General features: G+C 42.1%; 1 protein-coding gene and 1 pseudogene across 2 annotated transcripts in view; one reads left to right on the top strand and one right to left on the bottom strand.

Annotated features, from left to right (window-relative positions):
* Window positions 1-153: 153 nt before the first annotated feature.
* LOC311108451 lies at window positions 154-1,916 on the top strand (annotated as a pseudogene). Its single transcript has 2 exons — window positions 154-502; window positions 1,133-1,916. The product of its transcript is annotated as an uncharacterized misc_RNA (transcript).
* Window positions 1,917-15,314: 13,398 nt separating this feature from the next.
* Window positions 15,315-22,967, bottom strand: part of LOC311123506 (myocyte-specific enhancer factor 2D homolog) — a 63,081-nt gene continuing 55,428 nt past the window's right edge. Inside the window, 5 exon segments of the mRNA XM_084158187.1 lie at window positions 15,315-15,761; window positions 18,916-18,966; window positions 21,046-21,114; window positions 22,278-22,470; window positions 22,843-22,954. Of these exon segments, the coding sequence (XP_084014313.1) occupies window positions 15,332-15,761; window positions 18,916-18,966; window positions 21,046-21,114; window positions 22,278-22,470; window positions 22,843-22,954 (855 nt within the window). The 3' untranslated portion in view covers window positions 15,315-15,331.

Raw genomic sequence — 22,967 nt, 5'->3', positions numbered from 1 at the left:
ACTTCAGGTGGAGAGAAACTGAATCAATCTGAAAAAGAGCATATACCTTTAGGCGGAGAAAAACTGAATCAATCTGAACAAGAGCATATACCTTTAGGTGGAGAGAAACTGAATCTATATGAGCAAGAACACATACCCTCAGACGGAGAGAAAATGAATCAATCTGAGCCTGAGTGTATACCTTCAGGCGGAGAGAAACTGAATAAATCAGAGCAAGAGCATATACCTTCAGGCGGAGAGAAACTGAATCAATCTGAACAAGAGTATATACCCTCAGGTGGAGAGAAACTGAATCAATCTGAACAGCAGTACATACCTTCAGGTGGAGAGAAACTGAATCAATCCGAGCCCGAGTATATACCTTCAGACAGAGAGAAACTGAATCAATCCGAGCCCGAGTATATACCTTCAGGTGGAGAGAAACTGAATCAATCCGAGCCCGAGTATATACCTTCAGGTGGAGAGAAACTGAATCAATCCGAGCCCGAGTATATACCTTCAGGCGGAGAGAAACGGAATAAATCTGAGCAAGAGCATATACCTTCAAATGGAGAAAAACTGAATCAATCCGAGCAAGAGAATATACCTTTACGCGGAGAGAAACTGAAACAATCCGAGCAAGAGAATATCCCATTAGGCGGAGAGAAACTGAATCAATCTGAACAAGAGTATATACCCTCAGGCGGAGAGAAACTGAATCAATCTGAGCAAGAGAATATACCTTTAGGTGGAGAGAAACTAAATCTATATGAGCAAGAACACATACCCTCAGACGAAGAGAAAATGAATCAATCTGAGCCTGAGTGTATACCTTCAAAGGGAGAGAAAATGAATCAATCTGAGCCAGAGTATATACCATTAGGCAGAGAGAAACTGAATCAATCTGAACAGCAGTACATACCTTCAGGCGGAGAGAAACTGAATCAGTATGAGCAAGACCATATACCTTCAGGTGGAGAAAAACTGAATCAATCCGAGCAAGAGTGTATACCTTCAGGTGGAGAGAAACTGAATCAATCTGAACAGCAGTACATACCTTCAGGCGGAGAGAAACTGAATCAGTCTAAGCAAGAGCATATACCTTCAGGTGGAGAGAAACTGAATCAGTCTGAGCAAGAGTGTATTTCCTCAGAGGTTATGTATTCGGTGCACTCTACGATTCTAATGACATCTGAACACACATCTCTTAGAGAAAGTTCAGTAGAAATGTCCAAAGCAGAATATTTGGCTCAAGGTAAGGTCTTCAGTAGGGGACTGGGAACTGAAGTTGTACCAGACAAAATAGGAGAGGATGACCAGAAGCTTTCTATGCTGACTCATGCAGACTTCACTGAAAGCCATTCTATCCACAGCAGTTTAAATAGCAGGCTTGAGAGTCAAACCAACATGAACAACTTGGATATAGAAGAGTCCAACAGCATAGATGATGAGTCGCCAAATGCAAGCCAGTATTTGCAACCTGTCACCAAAGCAAATCTAACTGCAGATCAGAAAGACTTGTTAGATGTGGCGGTCTCCCACTATGAGGATTGCAATGCTCTTATAGAACATTCTTTAGAGGAGGTCACTAGCAATCAGGCAAGCCATGAATGTCTTCAGACAGATGAATGGGAAGTCTTAGAAAGTCCAAACAAACACCTAGAATCTGGAGATCCTTTTGCAGGTCACAAGAGAGACTCAGAGAGATCATCCAAAACTGACAGCAAAGGCCGGGACCTCCACAGCTTCCTCAGCTCTGGTGTACACAACAACTTCTGGGGTTCCAATCTGGAGACAGGAGCCCCCTATCAACCGGATGAGCCATATGACCATGTGACCGAGCTACCCAATCAGAACCTAGACTTGGCTGACAACCTATCCTGGGTGGATTTGGAGAATCCACAGGCGGCCAATTGGAACACCAAGATGGACAGTGACACACCTAAAGCGTCCACCCTTGAAGAAGAGGACAAACAGATGCCCCCACAAGTGAAGCAGCTGGTGTGTAGAGAAGTGGTGGAGGGTGTGAATGTTACTTCTGAAGGTTCTGAAGATGAGGGAGACTCCTGGTCATCTGGGGAAGAATAGGAACAATTTCAGCATGGTTTCTATAAGGAGTAAAGTAGAAGTACCAAATGTTATTGAGAGTGTAAAACTATTTACACTTTATAGGCTTTGAATTTGAGCATTGATTCATATTGATCCTCAAAGTGAAAAGTAAATGAAAAGATAATTTCATCCAAACATGAATGTACTATGTCACAGAATGTCATGACAATTCAATTTGTAATTGGCTGAGCAGTAAAATAGGAGTCAGTGCTATCCGGAATCCTTGGGACGTCCCTACCCTAAACCCTAACCTTAACCCCTACCCTTAACTTAACCCTAACTATAACCTTTACCTACACCATTAAAAATGTCAACTTCAATGGGGTAGGGATGTCCCAAGGATCCCGGATAGCACAGACCATAAAATATTTCTGCTGTTTTCAAAAACCAAAGTTGTGCCTTGGTGAACACCCTGCTGATACAAACCACCATTGTACCTACTCCATCGCAAGACATTGAGTGCCATTTTTTTAGGTTTTACAACTTGATGTTTGAATAGCCTTTTTTTTCCTTCTTGTTTTTATTTTGTATTTTTATTAGCCCATCCACCACTCCTTGTCTTTGGAGGACAAAAGTAACAATTAGAAACCAAATAAAGGACATTTGAAAGTCAAAGCATTCCGAACTGCCATTAATTGATACTTGATTTGATTGCACTGTTTGAAGAAAATCTATTAGAGCAAAAGTGCCACATTCCTCTTGAGAACCAAGGTATTTCACTGCACAACACCTAGGAGCTTGTTTTTCTAGTGGCAACTTGTATCTTAACATCTTAAGTAAGTCAATTTCATAAGGACTCCAATTGATATATATACAGTGCCTTCAGAAAGTATTCATACCCCTTGACTTATTCCAGTGAAAAGTGTTATTTATGATTATAATTTGATATTTAAACTCACACACAAGCAGCAGTGCATGGTTTGAAATCTTAGAAGAACAGTTTGCCTTACTTTTAATAAAGCATTTCACAATACAGTGTCAAAGTATAACTAACATACAATAAAACAACATGTTACCATATTAGTCTTAATACCTTATTAGTCATATTAGTTACACTTTGTTTACGATAACAGCAAAATACACTTGTGTTGTTTTTTGGCTAGTGTTCTCTATGTAGAAACGCACAAAAAACGTACATTGTAGCAAATGGAAAAATAAAACAAATTGACAAATATGTTTTGTATTTTTGCTTACAGTTTTTTTTGATTGCTTAAGCACGATTTTCAAAACAGGGCCCGTGTTTTCAAAACACTACACACAATTAGCACAACCACACACCCAATTAGCAAAACACTACAGATCCTTTGCAAAATTAAACACTCTTGTAAAAACTATACACTTCTTTTTAAAAACCACACTTTGTTACCATATGAAACACACATGTTTCACATTACTATACTCTGTTTGCACGAGTTACACTCTGCTGTGATAAACCTAAAACACTTTTAGCACTTCTACTTCCCTATGATTAGAGTAGGCTACTCTCAACAAAGTACAAATATAATGTAAATTCACCAAACACTACACAAGACCAATGTTGCAGACTGAAGAAACTCATTTATTTCTCAACACGCCCAAAATGTTGACATGGAGATTCATAATACTGTAACCAAACGTCACTTTACATATTGTAAGTTCAAAAAAATTTAAAAAAAAAAACTAGACATTGTCTCTTCGCCTAGCTGGATCTGGCCAGAGAATTTCATCAACATCGCAGGCAATGTTGTCATTAGCAAGACACCTTGGAAAGAAACGTCTTGAATGACGAATCCATCCTTGCATTGCTGCTACCTCCATCTGGTCACAGGCCTCCTCCATGGCTTGGATGAGGGGTACCTCAGCCTGGAGACGGAGATCATATACCTTCCACCGCCATGCCGAGAAAAACTATTCTATAGAGTTGAGGAATGGAGAGTATGGTGGAAGATATAGGACGGTGAAATGTGGATGTTGCTGAAACCAGTTCTGAACCAGAGCAGAGCGGTGGAAAGACACATTGTCCCAGACAACAATGTATTGCATATGATCGATTTGATTTGCTGCTGTTATGTTGTGCAATTGGTCCAAGAATGTAAGTATGAGTGCTGTGTTGTAAGGGCCCATATGGGCATGGCGGTGGAGGACCCCATTCTGTGTAATGGCTGCACAGAGTGTTATATTACCCCCACGTTGCCCTGGGACATTGACTATAGCCCTGTGGCCAATGATGTTTCTTCCCCTCCTTCGTGTTCTCGTCAGGTTGAACCCAGCCTCATCTACGTAAATGAACTCATGCTGGATCTCCTCTCCATCCATTCGTAAAACTCTCTGAAAAACAGTGTCAGGCAAAATTGTGTAGTTCAGTGTAGATCTAGTATACATATTACAGTACAGTAAAATATTATGAGACAGTATGCAAGATCACACTGCTAAAGTGAATACATACCTCTGCATAATCATGCCGCAGTCGTTTCACCCTTTCGGAATTGCGCTCGAAAGGCACTCGATAAATTTGCTTCATTTGAATATGTTTTTTTTTTAGGATGCGTGCCAGTGTTGATGTTGAGACCTGATGGATATCGTTGAAAATGGCGTGGTTATTGACAATGTTAGCTTGGAGCTGCTTGAGTGTTATAGCATTGTTGGCCAAAACCATGTTTACTATCTCCCTCTCTTGCTGTTCTGTGAACATAGGAGGCCTTCCCCCTTGTCGTCCCTGACCCTCAATCCTATGTAGAAAAAAAACAGTATACAATAGTACAGTAATTTCACAGGAAAAGGTAACAGAAGTGCTGATAGTGCATAGAATATAGTACTGTAAGCAGTTACTGAAACCGTGCAGATGTTTTTGATATGATGATATTTTTACAATACCTATTTTCCAGTCGAAATGTTCTCATCACACTTGCCACTGTATATCGGCTTAGATTTGGCTGTACTCGCAGTCCAGCCTCCCTCAGCGTCAGGCCGTGGTTGACAATGTGGTCAACCAGTGTTGCGCGGATCTCATTTGTCAGATTCGGTCCTCTTTGAGCACCTTCTTGTCTTCCTCTTCCTCTTCCTCTTCCTCCCCTTCCTCCTCCTCCTCGTCCTCCTCCTCGTCCTCCTCGTTCTCCTCGTCCTCCTCGTTCTCCTCGTCCTCCTCCTCGTTCTCCTCGTCCTCCTCCTCGTTCTCCTCGTCGTCCTCCTCCTCCTCCTCCTCCTCGTCTTACTCTTTCTCTGACTCTTTCCATTGTGCTTGAAGACCGATGAACTCACCTGCTGCTTTTTATAGTGCTTATACGCCTGATTGGTGTGTCTACAATTAAGCAAACAAGTGTTTGCACACCTGATGACTGTGTTGAACCAATTGGTTGGACGGTGTGGTAATTTGACAGTCAGTGCTTTGGTATTGCAAGGACGTGACTTCATGATAGATTTTTGTGTGTAATGTATGTTAACTGTGTTTAGTGTTTTGCAAATCACTGTGTGTAGAGTTTTGCAACAAGTGTAAGGTTGACAATGTGCTTATAGTTGTGCAAATATGGGCTGATGTTTTGCTTCTTGAGTGTAAGGTTTTGCTAATAGTGTACTACTTTTAATTTTAGTGTGTAAGCAATCCAAAAAAACTGTAAGAACTTTATGACTTATTTCATGATGCAGCTTTGATATACTCTACATTTAAATATTTACATTTGATAAATAAAGCTTTTGTAAAATTAAGGGAGAAAAACATATAGAAATATAAACAAATTATCCAGTAATCTCTTCTGAGGAAAGACCAGCGCACAACGGGTTCTGAGAATAATTATCCAGTGTCTGTTGAAATCTGGATGAAGCTCTTTAAAGACAGAGGAAAGCATGCCCTTAGACCAGGCCAAGAAAAGAGCTGGCTTCTCCCTCAGCATCTATCTGTTTCCTCTGTGTATTACATTAAAGTGAGTGAGACACAGGGGCGGTGTGGGAGGTGAGATTTGGCACCATCCCAGCTTTACTGACCTCAAAGCAGGCTAGCTAACAAAGCCGCACTGGGCCCTCCGTAACAAACAACCATCCCATGGGAAGACCGAGGGAAAATAAAGGCAACAAGGAACAATGGATGACCTCCCCTCACCTCCTCCTCTTCCCGCCTCACGGCCTTCTTTCCCCTTTTTTGTCATTCATTAGTCCATTTTCAGAACAATGGCGGCTATTTTAGCTGCTGGTTGCCTGCTCACTGCCCAAATCTGTGCAATGACTGATTGAATAAAGGGGGAAACCACAGCCATTCACAGAGAGAAGGGCTGGGTGCAGGAATGGCATTACGGCAGCTGTCTGGCATGCACTTATTCTCTAACATCTATGGCTCTTACTCAGCCTTGTAACTAGCTATGACAATACAACTTTATGTATTCAGTTCTGGGAATAACAATAAACTAACTAGGTTATATAGGCACAAGATGAACTACAGCATATGAAATAACAATAATTATATAAAGATATATTGTGGATGGATAAGCTATGTCTACCCTAGGAATATATGCCCAGTGCTGTTAATAGACTAATAGTTTCCTGACAAACAGCCAGGATGACAACATCTGATGCAAGAGGCTGAAAGGGCTTGGTCACTATGTCCGGCTGCGACCAGAGGCTCCATTTCAGCTGAGACATTCCGGCTAACCTGGGGGGAGGGGCTCAGCTGGAGGGCTGGGGTGTGTGTGTGTGTGTGTGTGAGAATTTGACACAGGAGGGACGTAAAACTATACCAGCTCTCTATAGGGAGTGTGTTTGCTCTCCTCCGACAACCATCTGTCATCCATTATTCCCTTTCTATTGATTTACTCCACATGTCATGGATGTGATGGAAGACCTGTAAAATCAGACGGAGGAAGGGGTGGCCTTCCTTTTCTCTGTTGTTCTAAATTTACGACTGGCCCACCCCCTGTAAACAGAATAGAAAAATATATACAATCAGTGCCACCTGATGCATATATACAGTGGGGAGAACAAGTATTTGACACACTGTCGATTTTTCAGGTGTTCCTACTTACAAAGCATGTAGAGGTCTGTCATTTTTATCATAGGTACACTTCAACTGTGAGAGACGGAATCTAAAACAAAAATCCAGAAAATCACATTGTGTGATTTTTAAGTAATTAATTTGCATTTTATTGCATGACATAATTATTTGATACATCAGAAAAGCAGAACTTAATATTTGGTACAGAAACCTTTGTTTGCAATTACAGATCATACGTTTCCTGTAGGTCTTGACCAGGTTTGCACACACTGCAGCAGGGATTTTGGCCCACTCCTCCATACAGACCTTCTCCAGATCCTTCAGGTTTTGGGGCTGTCGCTGGGAAATACGGACTTTCAGCTCCCTCCAAAGATGTTCTATTGGGTTCAGGTCTGGAGACTGGCTAGGCCACTCCAGGACCTTGAGAAGCTTCTTACGGAGCCACTCCTTAGTTGCCCTGGCTGTGTGTTTCGGGTCGTTGTCATGCTGGAAGACCCAGCGACGACCCATCTTCAATGCTCTTACTGAGGGAAGGAGGTTGTTGGCCAAGATCTCGCGATACATGGCCCCATCCATCCTCACCTCAATACGGTGCAGTCGTCCTGTCCCCTTTGCAGAAAAGCATCCCCAAAGAATGATGTTTCCACCTCCATGCTTCACAGTTGGGATGGTGTTCTTGGGGTTGTACTCATCCTTCTTCTTCCTCCAAACACGGCGAGTGGAGTTTAGACCAAAAAGCTCTATTTTTGTCTCATCAGACCACATGACCTTCTCCCATTCCTCCTCTGGATCATCCAGATGGTCATTGGCAAACTTCAGACGGGCCTGGACATGCACTGGCTTGAGCAGGTGGACCTTGCGTGCGCTGCAGGATTTTAATTCATGACGGCGTAGTGTGTTACTAATGGTTTTCTTTGAGACTGTGGTCCCAGCTCTCTTCAGGTCATTGACCAGGTCCTGCCGTGTAATTCTGGGCTGATCCCTCACCTTCCTTATGATCATTGATGCTCCACGAGGTGAGATCTTGCATGGAGCCCAAGACCGAGGTTGATTGACCGTCATCTTGAACTTCTTCAATTTTCTAATAATTGCGCCAACAGTTGTTGCCTTCTCACCAAGCTGCTTGCCTATTGTCCTGTAGCCCATCCCAGCCTTGTGCAGGTCTACAATTTTATCCCTGATGTCCTTACACAGCTCTCTGGTCTTGGCCATTGTGGAGAGGTTGGAGTCTGTTTGATTGAGTGTGTACAGGTGTCTTTTATACAGGTAACGAGTTCAAACAGGTGCAGTTAATACAGGTAATGAGTGGAGAACAGGAGGGCTTCTTAAAGAAAAACTAACAGGTCTGTGAGAGCCGGAATTCTTACTGGTTGGTAGGTGATCAAATACTTATGTCATGCAATAAAATGCAAATTAATTACTTAAAAATCATACAATGTGATTTTCTAGATTTTTGTTTTAGATTCTGTCTCTCACAGTTGAAGTGTACCTATGATAAAAATTACAGACCTCTACATGCTTTGTAAGTAGGAACACCTGAAAAATCGGCAGTGTATCAAATACTTGTTCTCCCCACTGTATACTCGTTCTATTAGACTCATATAATTGTATGAATACATCACCAAGGACAGACAAATGACAAAGCACTTTAGACAGAGCCGCTTCTGACAGGGTTTGGCTCCAGTTGCTATCTCACAACCACATCAGCTGCTCCAAAGAATGTGTGAATCATTCTCACATAAACGGTACCCTTATGATGGGATAAGGTCATGTCTGGCAATCAGCAACAGGGTAACGGAAATAATCACACGCGCCCAGCCAATGACCTTGATTAAAATAGAGTATAAGTTCTTCTAAAATGTGCAATCGTCTAATGGCAAAGCTGATATGTAGGAAAGAGACTGTCAGGCTCTCGACCCCTAGCTCCAAAATAAGGGTTTATTTACTATGGTTATGACTATGATTTTGGCCTTACTGACAAGAATCTGAATAATGACAAAAATGTTTTTATACTGAACAAAAATATAAACGCAACATGCAACAATTTCAAAAATGTTACTGAGTCACAGTTCATTTAAGGAAATCAGTCAATTGAAGTAAAAAAATTAGGCCCTTATCTATGGATTTCACATGACTGGGAACACAGATATGTGTCTGTTGGATCAGAAAACCAGTCAGTATCTGGTGTTTCCACCATTTGCCTCATGCAGCGTGACACATCTCCTTCGCATAGAGTTGATCAGGCTGTTGACTGTGGCCTGTGGAATGTTGTCCCACTCCTCTTCAATGGCTGTGCGAAGTTGCTGGATATTGGTGGGAACTGGAACACGCTGTCATATACGTCGATCCAGAGCATCTCAAACATGCTCAATGTGTGACATGTCTGGTGAGTATGCAGGCCATGGAAGAACTGGGACATTTTCAGCTTCCAGGAATTGTGTACAGATCCTTACGACATGGGGCCGTGCATTATCATGCTGAAACATGAGGTGATGACGGCGGATGAATGGCACGACAATGGGCCTCAGGATCTCGTCACGGTATCTCTGTGCATTCAAATTGCCATCGATAAAATGCAATTGTGTTCGTTGTCTGTAGCTTATGCCTGCCCATACCATAACCCGACCGCCACCATGGGGCACTCTGTTCACAACGTTGACATCAGCAAACCGCTCGCCTACACGACGCCAGACAGAGACGACAGAGGAGTCTGCGGTTGTGAGGCCGGTTGGACGTACTGCCAAATTCTCGAACATGATGTTGGAAGCGGCTTATGGTAGAGAAATTGACATTCAATTCTCTGGCAACAGCTCTGGTGGACGTTCCTGCAGTCAGCATGCCAATTGCATGCTCCCTCAAAACTTGAGACATCTGTGGCATTGTGTTGTGTGACAAAACTTCATATTTTAGAGTGGCCTTTTATTGTCCCCAGCACAAGGTGCAACTGTGCAATGATAATGCTATTTAATCAGCTTCTTGATATGCCACACCTGTCAGGTAGATGGATTATCTTGGCAAAGGAGAAATGCTCACTAAAAGAGATGTAAATAAATTTGTGCACAAAATCAGAGAAATAAGCTTTTTGTGCGTATGGACAATTTCTGGGATCTTTTATTTCTGCTCATGAAACATGGGACCAACACTTAGATTTTAGATTTTAGTCATTTAGCAGACACTCTTGTCCAGAGCGACTTACAGTTAGTGAGTGCATTATTTTATTTTTTCATACTGGTCCCCTGTGGGAAACGAACCCACAACCCTGGCGTTGCAAACACCATGCTCTACCAACTGAGCTACACAGGACTGTTAAGTTTATATTTTTGTTCAGTGTACATATTCGGATGCATATTTTGTCCACACTGTGACGCAGGAGCCAATGGATTATTTTATCTTGCCTCGAGAGAGCCGGATGGTACCAGATGCCCACTCTAATCCAATCAAAGTTGGCCCCCTGTGAATTCACTCTATCAGTTATATACAAACAAATGCTATCATGCATAAAAGAGGAGCCACACGCTGGCCCATCCCTGGCCATGTGATACACACACAATCGTAGCGTGCTCTCCGTAAATAGTAGTAAAAGGATGATGTATACGCAGGTTGACGTTTATTGTCATGAGTCTTGTCCTGGAGGCAGAACTGAGTGATTTCCCCTTAGGCCAGCTGCAAAGTCCAAATTGGCTATATTGTAATAATTCATGAAAACAAAAATGCTATTTTTGGTCTTCATTTAAAGTTAGGCATTAGGGTTAGCAGTGTGGTTAAGGGGAAGTTTAAAATAAGATCGTATGACTTTGTGGCTGTGCCAGCTAGTGACCACTCTGCAGAGCTGCCTCCAGAATAAGATTCATGACAAAAAACGCTAACCTGCGAGGTATACCGCCACAGACTGAGTGGTCTGGATTATAAATTATTATTAGTTGGCCATTGCCACTGGAGACAGAAGTGTATGTCTGTCTGAGACATGAGCTCATGTGCTACACAGGACAGAACAGCTGCCACTATGGTCAACTGTCTGGAGGAGGGGACAATACACCCCCACCACATCTCTCCAACTGGCTGGAGGAGGGGACAATACACCCCCACCACATCTCTCCAAATGGCTGGAGGAGGGGACAATACACCCCCACCACATCTCTCCAACTGGCTGGAGTGCCAGATTAAAACTGAGACATCCTGCCTTTAGTCCCTTTTCCCCTGTGCCACGCCTTAGAAACTACACTTCACAAGACACACACACTTCACTCTCTCTCTCTATCTGAAAATTGGGTCTAAACAGGGTCTTATTTATTAAGTATTTGTTTACTGTGCAATTTAATGTCCAATGATACATTTAGAAACTGAAATCTTGCACTTCTTTAAATAATAGAGATTATGTCAGTGGAAAAGTTATCATGCAATGAATAGACGCCTCAATACAACATTTCTCCATTAGAACCCCAAGTCTCGACTTCCAAGATCATTTGGCTTTTCTCTTTTCCTCCCATAACAGTTATGATTTAGAAACAGAGGAATTTTATATGAGCGTTAGTTGTTTTATTAGTATTAATCTTAGTCGTCATGTCATTCAAATACTGTGGCGTAGTGTCTCACATAACATGCAGTTTAAGTCAATTAAGTTTATCACTTTTCTTGCGAAAAATGGAATGTTTTAAATGTGATTTGATTTAGTAAATTATTCCTAGAAATATTTCCATTTTTGGAAACTAAGAAAAACCAAAACAAGTAAAATAATTCAGTAGATCTGAACACATGATAATGATGCCCAAAGCATTACCAGCACATGTAGTGACATTTTATGGTGAAAATACATCACTTCACTTCACATATCCAACATCTCTGGCAATTAATGAGATACTCTCTCAACAGTCCCATATTGTCTGTCACTTACCAAACAGATGATACATCACGTTTCATTTTTTGTTTAGTTTTTTGTATTGATAAATTATCAAATGTTTTGATAGTGAACAACACAAATGCACATTCTAATGTAAATCATAATAATAACAAACCAAACCTCTTTGTAGGTCAACTTGTCTATTTAATATATAAAATACGATAAAACATACGCAAAAAGGGGAGGGTAAGAAGGGACAAATGGATACTTTGGTACAATAACAAACACTTTTTTTGTAAAAGCAGTATAGAATTTGTAATAACATATCAGTGCATACTTTATTTATGAAAATATACACAAATTGTATATCATTCTCCAAAAACAACAAAAAAGTTTATTTTTTTTTACAACAAAAAGCAGACTAGCCGAACACAATATATTAGCTACAATTTATTAACTTTTTTCTTCAATTTCTATGTGATGTATATTCTTATTGATATTACATTTCATAATTTGTTTGTGTTACGCCCATGCATTGACATCTTTGTGTCTGGTCAGAAATAAATTAAATGTGTCTTGTCCCCACTTTACTATGTGTAGACTAAGTTTTGTACATTTGACAAAAAATTGCAGCATTGAACTGGTCATTATATTCAACTTGTTTACCACCTTTCATGATCTCACATGTACTAATATTACTACAGCGGTTTTGTTTTATGTCATAAATCGTGCAATATTAGTACACCCTTTGAAGAAAAAACAAACCAAAAAATGAAAACAAAACAAAAATATATTTATATAATATTTATATATAATAAAATAAAATTCAAATAAAACAAGATTCCTAACCTACACAAAACCGCAAAAAATAAAATTGTATTTTCTATATCATCATTACAATTACCATCGATGGTCACAATAATGATAATATTAACAGTAATAATAGCAATTATCATAGAACAATTATAATAAAAACAGACAATACAACTGAATAGAACTGTCACCAGCAAAAATTAACACTGGAAAGTGAGATTCTCTAAACATCATTCATTATACTTGGGTAATATGGGGGCGCAGGTTAACTATTGTCATGACGATTGTCTTTTCGTTTGTGATTACAGTTACCCTTAGTGTTGTTCTGAGATAATGTCAGAGCTTTATACAACACCTCGATTGGCCAACGTCCAGAGTACTAACCAACCACATCTCCTCATAGTCTGCTTCCACTAATCACCATTTAGTCTAGAGGTATGAAACATTGCTTCATGTATTGTGGCCCTATTCAAGACATAGCTACCATTATTATTTTAAAAAACATCAGGGTCAACGTTTTGTTCAAAGCTAAGGACACAACAGTCTTACAGTCTAAGGGTGTGCGAATATGCCGGCAGGCGTGATCGCTCGCTCTCTCTTTTTGCCAACCGTCTCTAGATGATCGTCTAGACTCCTGAAGAGTCAGGCTGCACAATTCCTACGGCAACAACTACAACGATATAAAACGATAAAGAGCCAATGGGAGGTCATTTGAACCTGTTCTGGACGGAGTACAGAGTGCAGAGTATATGTGAGTGTGGTATTTGATAGTGGTGGGGGTCAAATGAGAGTGAGATGGACTTGTATTTTAAGTCACTGGTAGGGTGCAGTCGAGTTTACACAACAGATCAATGAGTGAAATGCTGTAATTACTAAATGTGGCCAGGGAGGAACTCTCCTCTAACAGAAAGCATAGGGGATACTTGTCTGGCTAATGTGTGTGTGTGAATGTGTTTGTGTGTGTGTTGGATGAGTTTGATGTGCCTGAGGACATGCAGACATGACTGTCCCATTCTGGAGGACACCTGGCTTTTAAAGAGAGGGGGCATTTTGGGGGCTTGGGGGGAGGAAGGGGTTAAAGTGCGCTCTGTCAGAGTACTAACCACTGCCCACTCAAACAGTCCAATCAACTGCTACTTCCCTTTCTGTCCCTCTAGCACCCTCTCTTGGCTTTGCAACATAGTACCCTTATGTACACACACATAACTAGAAAGACAGATCCACTGAGAAGCAACACATTAGCTTTTAGGGATATCCTGCTGAACATATGTGAACATATATTTCTATATACAATCCCTGTCTATCATTTTCTCTGCATCGTATGCAGTTCATCACTTACTCTCAAAACCTGCTATCGCTGCTGTTTAAATATATATTTATATATATATGCTCTATATGTTTACTCTCAAAAAACGATGTCCCTGCTATACAAAAGCCATACAGAAAGACACACAGTGAACAAATTGTTTATATATACAGTTCTTCGCTTTTTCTCCCAGTTTACATCTCTTATTCAGAGCCTTCCGAAACACAGGCATTGTTTAACAAAAATACTTTTCGTGTGTGTGGATGGATTTGAGCGTGGGGAAAATCGAAAAGTCCAGAAGGTAGTAACAAAAACCTTTACACAAAAAGAGCATTTGAAATAAATATCAAAGAACAGGAACACACACGCAGCATCTGAAGTTGATCTGTAGGTATCTGTAGCATGTGTCGTAGAGCTGGTGCAGCCCTTCCCTGATAAAACAGTATTTTACCTAGATAAGGTACAATGTTTCAGATTAAACAGCTATTTGCATGGTTCTGATTAAATACCTGGCTAAAACTAAACAAGACAAGGATCATCCACTTTAGAAGAGTAAATCCTGTCTTATAAAATGGATAGCTAGTCAGCTTGACTCAGTGAATTTTGCGTTCTCAAATCGAAAATCGAAATGTTAATAGAAATGTAAAGATGGCTGATGGACAACAGTCAGACAGAGAGAGGACGTAGTATTCCATATACACCAATCTCATACTCTACAAAAACACCAAAAGCTGGATATAACAGTGCACTGGGCAGATACAAAGAAGTGGATTCATTTTGGTTGTCGTACTGTTTCTCAACAGCGCAGTGCAGCTGGACTAGAGACCTACTGTGGATAAAAGACAGGAGGATATCAGGTGTGTATTATTTGATGTAGAGGGGGAAGAGAAAACCCAGCAAAGCCAATAGTCAGTCAATTTTCGAGCTGCTCTCGTTCCTTTCAAAACGAAAAGGAGGCAGAGCGAGCTTGAACAAAAGAGAACTCATTCACTCCAGTCCTATTCTTGTCCAACACACTATGTTGACATGTAATCCCTGGTTCGGTGACTCTGCCCCTAAAGAGGGTGTTTGTGTGAGCATGTGTGTGTGTGTGTGTAGTACAATATAGCATAAAACAGTATGCAGCTTGGGTGTCAATGCATACATTTGTGAGAGAAAGAGGGTGTGTAAGAGCATGCGCAAATGGGCGTGTCCGGTGCATGTGAGTGAGGTGGAGGCGTGTGTGTGAGGTCAGCATTTACTGTACATACGGTAAGTAGGTGGGGTTGGGGGGAGGGGGGGGGGGGAGAGAGGGGGGCATCTCTCCCCTTCACTCTCTTGTTTAACACATCTATGTGACCCAGGTGTCCAGTCTCATTCTCTTCACGTTGGCCCCCTCCTGCTCCTGCTGCTCCTGCGTGGATGAGGGCCTCAGCAGCCCCATGGCCGAGGAGGCCCCTCCCTGGTGGTGGAAGTCCTGGGCCCGCCCCTGGGCCCCATCGTCCCGGTCCCCCTCGTAGGAGCTGCCGTTGCTGCTCAGGCTGCCGACGGGTGAGCGGCCCTGCATGGTGGATGGCTCCAGGCGCAGGGCCCCTGGGTACTGGCCTGACATAGGGGCCCCTGTGATGGTCACTAGGCCCCCTCCTCCGCCACCCCCGGCTGTGGAGCATGGGGTGCTGCGGTCACGGTTGGGCGACACGGGCTCCGACTTGATGCTGATGTTGGGGTTGGGGTTGGTGTTGATGGTCAGCATGGTGCCCTGAGGTAAGTGGCCCACTGGCCTGGAGGGACAGAGAAAAGAGAGAGAGAGCGAGAGAGAGAGCGAGAGAGAGAAATGGTGAGACATGTGCTGACATCTGCTGGTCAGCCAGGGTAACTGCAACACTCCTTATGAACACGCATATCAACATCACCATGAACATTACTTTAAACACAGGAGCCCAGACAGGGACCTGCAAACCAGCACACAGTGCAGTAAGCGCTGATGGAACATAGAGTCAACACCTCCACACACTAGGTGGAGGGGGGAGGGAGTATCCTAGATGACAAATGTGTCAGCAAATTGAGTAGGGGAAAAACAATCAGAACGTTGCAGATAGAAAGGATATAATTGTTTATGGGAGTGGTAGATAAGTGTCCTTTCTATGAACGGTGTAGGTCTTCATTTCTATGTGCAGTGCTCTATGTGTTCCACCCTACTGTTCACACACACTCTGGGCTGACAGCTCATCTTTTGGCTAATTGCTAACGACAGGTAATGTTTCACTGCTAATGTTTTAGGGAACACTGCGTCATGATGTAGATTCTACAAGAGACTATACTGAAGGGAGGTACGAATGATGGACTGAGGTTAGACACACGAACAGAGATGCAAACAGACTGGATGAAAAGGCCACACGGAAGCGCACGGTCCACAAGCCATGCAGACTGACTCTGGATTCCGAAAGACCACTCCCATAGCTTGCGTCATGTGTCCACAGTCACTTTTATCTTTTGCATGTAGTAAGTGATGCAATTGTACCCAGACATCTACAACTAAACACCCCTCCAACATCATAAGGTGAATGCACCAATTTTTAAGTCGCTCTGGATAAGAGCGTCTGCTAAATGACGAAAATGTAAAATGTAAAACAAGGCCAATTGGTAAATGCACACAGCCCTCAGCACCACCCCCCTCGATTGGAAAAGCCTACTCACTTGAATCACTTCACCCTTAAAATCAGGTCACCCTTAAAGATCCAATGTAGCCATTTTTATCTCGATATCAAATCATTTCTGGGTAACAATTAAGTACCTTATTGTGATTCTTTTTGACTATTTTAATTGAAAACAAACAAAAATAGCTTCTTAGCAAAGAGAAATGTCTCAACAGTGTGGAGGGGAAAACTGAAAACTAGCTGTTATTTGCAGAGAGGTCTGGAACTTTTTTTCTTTATTTTTCTTCTTTTAAACAGCTCTTACACTTGAAGGGTGTTATCATAATTCTCACAATTTCACAGTATTATTCCAACCCTCAGTGTGGAAATATACAGTGAGCTCCAAAAGTATTCGGACAGTGACACATTTTTTGTTGTTTTGGCTCTGTACTCCAGCACTTTGGATTTGAAATGATACTATGAGGTTAAAGTACAGACTGTCAAGCTTTAATTTGAGGGTATTGTCATCCATATTGGGTGAACCGTTTAGAAATTACAGCACTTTTTGTACATAGTACCCTCATTTTAGGGGACCGAAAGTATTGAGACAAATAAGAATAGAATATATTTCTAAACACCTACATTAATGTGAATGCTACCATGATTACGGATAGTCCTGAATGATTACGGATAGTCCTGAATGATTACGGATAGTCCTGAATGATTACGGATAGTCCTGAATGAATCGTGAATAATGATGAGTGAGAAAGTTACAGACGCACAAATATCATCTCCCCAAGACATGCTAACCTCTCATCATTACAATAACAAGGGTTAGCATTTTTGGGGGAGTATGATATTTGTGCGTCTGTAACTTTCTCAGTCATCGTTATTCACGATTCATTCAAGATGATCCATAATCATCCTAGCATCCACATTAATGTAGAAGTGTTTAGAAACATATTATATTGTTATTTACAATAAAAGTGACTCCAAAATGACACAATACATTATTTACCATTCATTTCTACTGGGCACAGAATAATCTGAAACACAACCAAAACAAATATCAAATGCATCCAACAAGTTTGTAGAGTCACAAGCTTGACGTTATCATTGCATGCAAGGAATATGGGACCAAATACTAAACTTTTTACTACTTTAATACACATAAGTGAATTTGTCCCAATGCTTTTGGTCCCCTAAAATGGGGGGACTATGTTCAAAAAGTGCTGTAATTTCTAAACGGTTCACCCGATATAGATGGAAATAACCTCAAATTAAAGCTGACAGTCTGCATTTTACCCCTATAGTCATTGTATAATTTCTAATCAAAATGCTGGAGGAAAGAGCCAAAACAACACAAAATGTCACTGTCCCAATACTTTTGTCGCTCACTGTATATAAAACACAGGAAAATCATGGTTTTGACTGCACTGGACCTTTAAGCTAATGCAATTATAAGGCACTATGACCCATTCATATTCTTGTATATTCTCTCAATTCCTCAGAAACAGAAAAAGTAAAAGAAGATGCAAGAATGTGCGTCTTTACCCTACAACACACACACATACCTTCGCTCATGTGCACACTCACACTCCCTAATCCCTTCACAGAGTTACTCTGCCTTTCTCTGTGCCAATTTATCAAGTGTAAGCCCGGCATTATGGACTTGTACAGGTAGATGGATTATAGTGCCACAGGGGTCCTGTTGCTATGGAGAATAAAACGGGCAGAGTCAGCAGGCCGGTGACAGTGATGAAGGCTCGCTCTTCAGGCTAGCTCAGAGCGCTAACACAGCTAGATCAGCCAGAAGCACACGGTTACAGTACAGTACAGTATAGCGCCGTTTCCCAAAACCTGGTCCAGAAGGACCATTGTGTGCACAGTTTTCACTTTAAACCAACCTCTCAATAAATTAGCTTAAACTGAGTTGATAGTGAGTTTCAAGGATGACTATTACCAGCAGCTCCATATGAAGCCTCTGTCGAATAATTATTGGATCTGGTTTTAATTGAAAACCAGCATGCATGGGGGTCCTCAAAGACCAGGTTTGGGAAACAGTGCCATGCTGTGTGGCTAGTTATACACTGAGGATAGATGAGGCTGGTGGGAGGAGCTATGGGAAGATGGGCTCATTGTAACGGCTGGAATGGAATTAATGGAACAGTTTCAAACACTTCATATGGAAACCACATATTTGACTCAGTTCCATTTATTCCATTCCAGCCATTACAATGAGCCCATCCTCCTATAGCTCATCCCACCAGCCTCCTCTGACTGAGGAGATATACAGTACCAGCAGAGACCCTCTTCCCTGCCAAATAGCAAGTTTGATTGGGAGGCCATGCTGTAAAGGGAGGGTAAAAAAGAATGTTTGAGAAACTAACACAGGGAGGGTGAATCAGAAACCTGCTCTCCATTGATGTACATAACAGACAGCCAAAAAACAGAGATAGAAAATAAAAAATACTTATTATAAAAGTGACTAAATCATTTTACATTCAAACTTAGTCAAACATTGGGTATTCATTTACTAAATCAAATGTAATTATAGACTCTCATCATTTGGAATTTAGTGACCAAGTCATCAATCTCTAAATAATTTTTTTTTTTAAATTATTTTTCCCTTTCCTGCAATGTAGTGTAATCAAGCTGGAGTGGATGTGTTGACACAATGATTCCCTACCCTGTCGTCTGTGCAAACACACAACTATTCCATGAGGAGAAAGGAGCTTTCTCTGAACTAAATAGGATATTATGAGCACAGCAAACAAATCAGCAGTGTGTACACAAAAAACTATTCATTACTGTGTACATTGTAAAACGTGTGTAAGGTAGAGACATAAAGGTAAGCCTTTCCCTGAACAAAACAGCTGGAGACAGAGAGCGAGATTTATAGAGAGGGAGAGAGAGACAGACAGAGAGAGAGAGAGTGAGACAGAGAGACAGAGAGAGACAGAGTGACAGAGAGACAGACAGAGAGAGAGAGAGAGAGAGAGAGAGAGAGAGAGAGAGAGACAGACAGACAGACAGAGAGAGAGAGAGAGAGAGAGAGAGAGATACAGACAGAGAGAGAGAGAGAGAGAGAGAGACAGACAGAGAGAGAGACAGAGAGAGAGAGAGATTGAAAGGAAGAGACAGACAGACAGAGAGTGAGTTAAGAGTGATAGACAGATAGCAAGGTAATGGCAGCAACTGCCACCTGTAAAAACATACTGAGGTAGCGAGTTGTGTGTGTGCACCATTTCTCCCATGCAAAAGGACATGTCCTTAATGCAAGGACACACTGACAGACAGACATGATCCCTAAACAGGAACCATTTCTCCAAAACCCCTTAAAACTCCTCAACTCAGACCCTTTCTCGCCTGAATGCATCATCTGGGTTCCTCAAACACAGAGACCAACACATCCTGCAAGGCTGAATTGACGTGTGGAAAATGATTCAAAACAAGTAAACAAAAACAAGTAAACAAGTCAACGTGGGAAGGCTAGCGGGACGCCCTTGACACAGCATTAACATTTAGATTGGTGTGCTAGTCAACAGGTGCATGCTAGTTGCAGTGAGTCTTTACAGGAGGCTCTGGAATGATTGGCCACTCAGTGCAAGAGAAGGAAGGGGAGAAAAAAACGGCAGAAATCATTTCCCCCCTCGCTTCCCACGGTGAGTAACCAGGGCTGACAGGGAACGCGAGGCTCGCGGCGAAAAACTGTCAATCACCTTTGATTGGAAGTGTCTGCTCACTGCGACTACCGTGCAAGGGAATAAAAAACAAAAGAGTGGGACTGTACGTATGGCCTATGTAATCAAACGCTTGTGTGAGAGAACAAATCGTGGGAGGAATGTGCTCTTCAGGGTAAAATGAGAACGGTTTGTTCAAGTGCCTTACTTGGAAGCAGCAGTTTCACTGATCTTTATGAAGTATGGATGGGTGAAATCTGACTATTGACCTTACTGTCAGGCCATCCATCTGCTCTGAGTTTATGACTGTGAAGACGAAAAAGGAGGACTACATTACTTATTCTTGGTGTGTGTTTGTGTGTGTGTGTGTGTGTGTGTGTGTGTGAGTCAGTGCTGTCCTGTGAGACTGACACACACAGCGCGGGGCGGCTGCCATATTCCTGTATATTTCTCTCTTCGGTCACAAGACTCAAAGCCTCAGAAACAAGATATAAAAGGAGGAGGAAAGACACAACTTCTACATCCAATTTCCACCACATCAAAGACCAAACAAATAAGCAAGAAACAAATGTTGGTCAAGAACAATTCCAGTGTAAATTACATGAAATCTAATTGAACTGTTATACCTTCATTATGTTATTTTGAATTGAGCCCAACCTGAGAGCCGCACAAACTTAATTTGATACGACATACAGTAAAAGCATGACGATAACCACACATGCAGAGCTAGATGCTAATTCGTTCACCTCAGGTTAGCAGCGAAATTGGAGATGCAGTTAGCCATCTCCCCATTCTGTTTCTCTGCGCCCCACATGCTGTGGACAAGAGGGGGAGAACAAACAGGCGGTTACATACAGCTATCCCGCAGCTAGCCTAGCCGCCGCAATCATAGAAACCTGCATTTAGCTCTAACAATGCTAGTAAAGAGACAAAGCTGACGGCTAATGAGGATCGCTAGCTAGCATTAGCCTACAGCAGGTGGTCAACGCACACCTAAACCTAAAGCGCTCTCGGATCCACGTGGGGAGATGTTAATGGAGAGGGAGTTATTTAGGTCAGCCTCTCAGACATACTCAAACTCAAAGTGGAGGTACATGCATACCAGAGGAGGCTGGTGGGAGGAGCTATAGGAGGACGGGCCCATCGTAATGGCTAGAATGGAATCAATGGAACTGAGTCAAACATGTGGTTTCCATATGTTTGATACCGTTCCATATATTCCATTCCAGCCATTACAATGAGCCCATCCTCCTATAGCTACTCCCACCAGCCTCCTCTGATGCATACTATACTATAGCTAGTGGATGCCAGTGACGGTCTGAGGTGTTCACAGTTTGGGTCTTTATTGTAGCTAGCAACCATGCTTCGCTGCTCTCGAGGAAAGATGCTTCATTTCATGTCAAATGCCAATGATGCACGGCTTTAGTGAGTCAGACTTGCTGATGAAATTGTGTGCATACAGTAAGTGCATGTGTGTTTAAGGGCTATGGTCTATAGAACAGGTAAGTACAGAGGGGTAGTCTGTATGGCATGGGTGAGGAGTTACTACTAGATGATTGGTCACATAGTTTGGGGAAAGTTTTCGGTTAACTTCCTTTTAACTGAATCTCATGAATTGAGAGCAACGCAGATATTGGTTTAGGGCAGTGGTATCCAAACTTTTTCAGCGGGGACACGATTTTTTCAGCAAAAATTTCCGGGGACCCCAGAAAAAAAATCTAATGCCACAACCTTCAATGAATTGCATTTTCATCTCTTATCAAAATGAAAGCATTTAATACATTTACTCAATAATTGTTTTTGTATATTGTTCCATACAATAAATCTGTACTCATAATTATTATTATTTCTGGGGGGCGAACCCACTGCAGTTCCCCTGTGAGCCCATTAGGGGTCGCGACCCCGACTTTGAATACCACTGGTTTAGGGTGCAGCTAGCTACACTTATACAATAGGGTGACTGGGGAAGTGTACTTACACCAAGTTACTGAGTGACGCCAAGCTGATCTGTTGTTGTTGTTGTTGTTGTTGTTGCTGTTGTTGTTGTTGTTGCTGCTGTTGCTGCTGGGATACTGCTGGTTGCTGTTGCCAGGTGGACATGTTGCTAGGCAGCAGCCCTGATGGCGTGAATGTCTGGAGCGCTGTGAGATCTGCACTTGTCAGCTGGTACTCTGAGATGGAGGGAGGGGAAGAGAGGGAGGAGGGAGGGGGAGGGTGGGGAAGAGAGGGAGGGGGCGGGGGAGGGAGAGAGAGAGAGAGAGAAATACTCACACATTGATCAAAGTGAATATGCATAGGATTCACTTACAGTGGTAAATTGTGCTCCTTTCTGCCTTTGCCAATTTGGGCAAATACATAGCACACTGACAACAAGAGAATAACTGAATAAACTAATCAAAAGTATTAACCCTTGTGTTTCTGTCATCCACTGGTCCTAATACACTTGCTTTAAGACACACTACAGACATACAGTGTGTGCCCAATTCCCATATTCTGCAAGCTTTGCCCGTGAGCAGCGAGTACCCTTGTCCTCTTTTACTCACCAGTGTTGTAGGCCGTCTGCATGGAGGAGAAGGGGGCTAGGAGACTGGGCGTCGCCACGGAAACCACTGGCGTGGACAGGTTCCCTTGAGAACCGCCTAACCGCTGAGCATTCTGGGAAGACAGA

Source organism: Coregonus lavaretus (assembly GCF_964263955.1).
Source record: "Coregonus lavaretus genome assembly, chromosome: 3".
NCBI lineage: Eukaryota > Metazoa > Chordata > Actinopteri > Salmoniformes > Salmonidae > Coregonus > Coregonus lavaretus.
The sequence above is the reverse complement of the archived record's forward strand: the minus strand, read 5'-3'. Positions and strand labels throughout refer to the sequence as shown.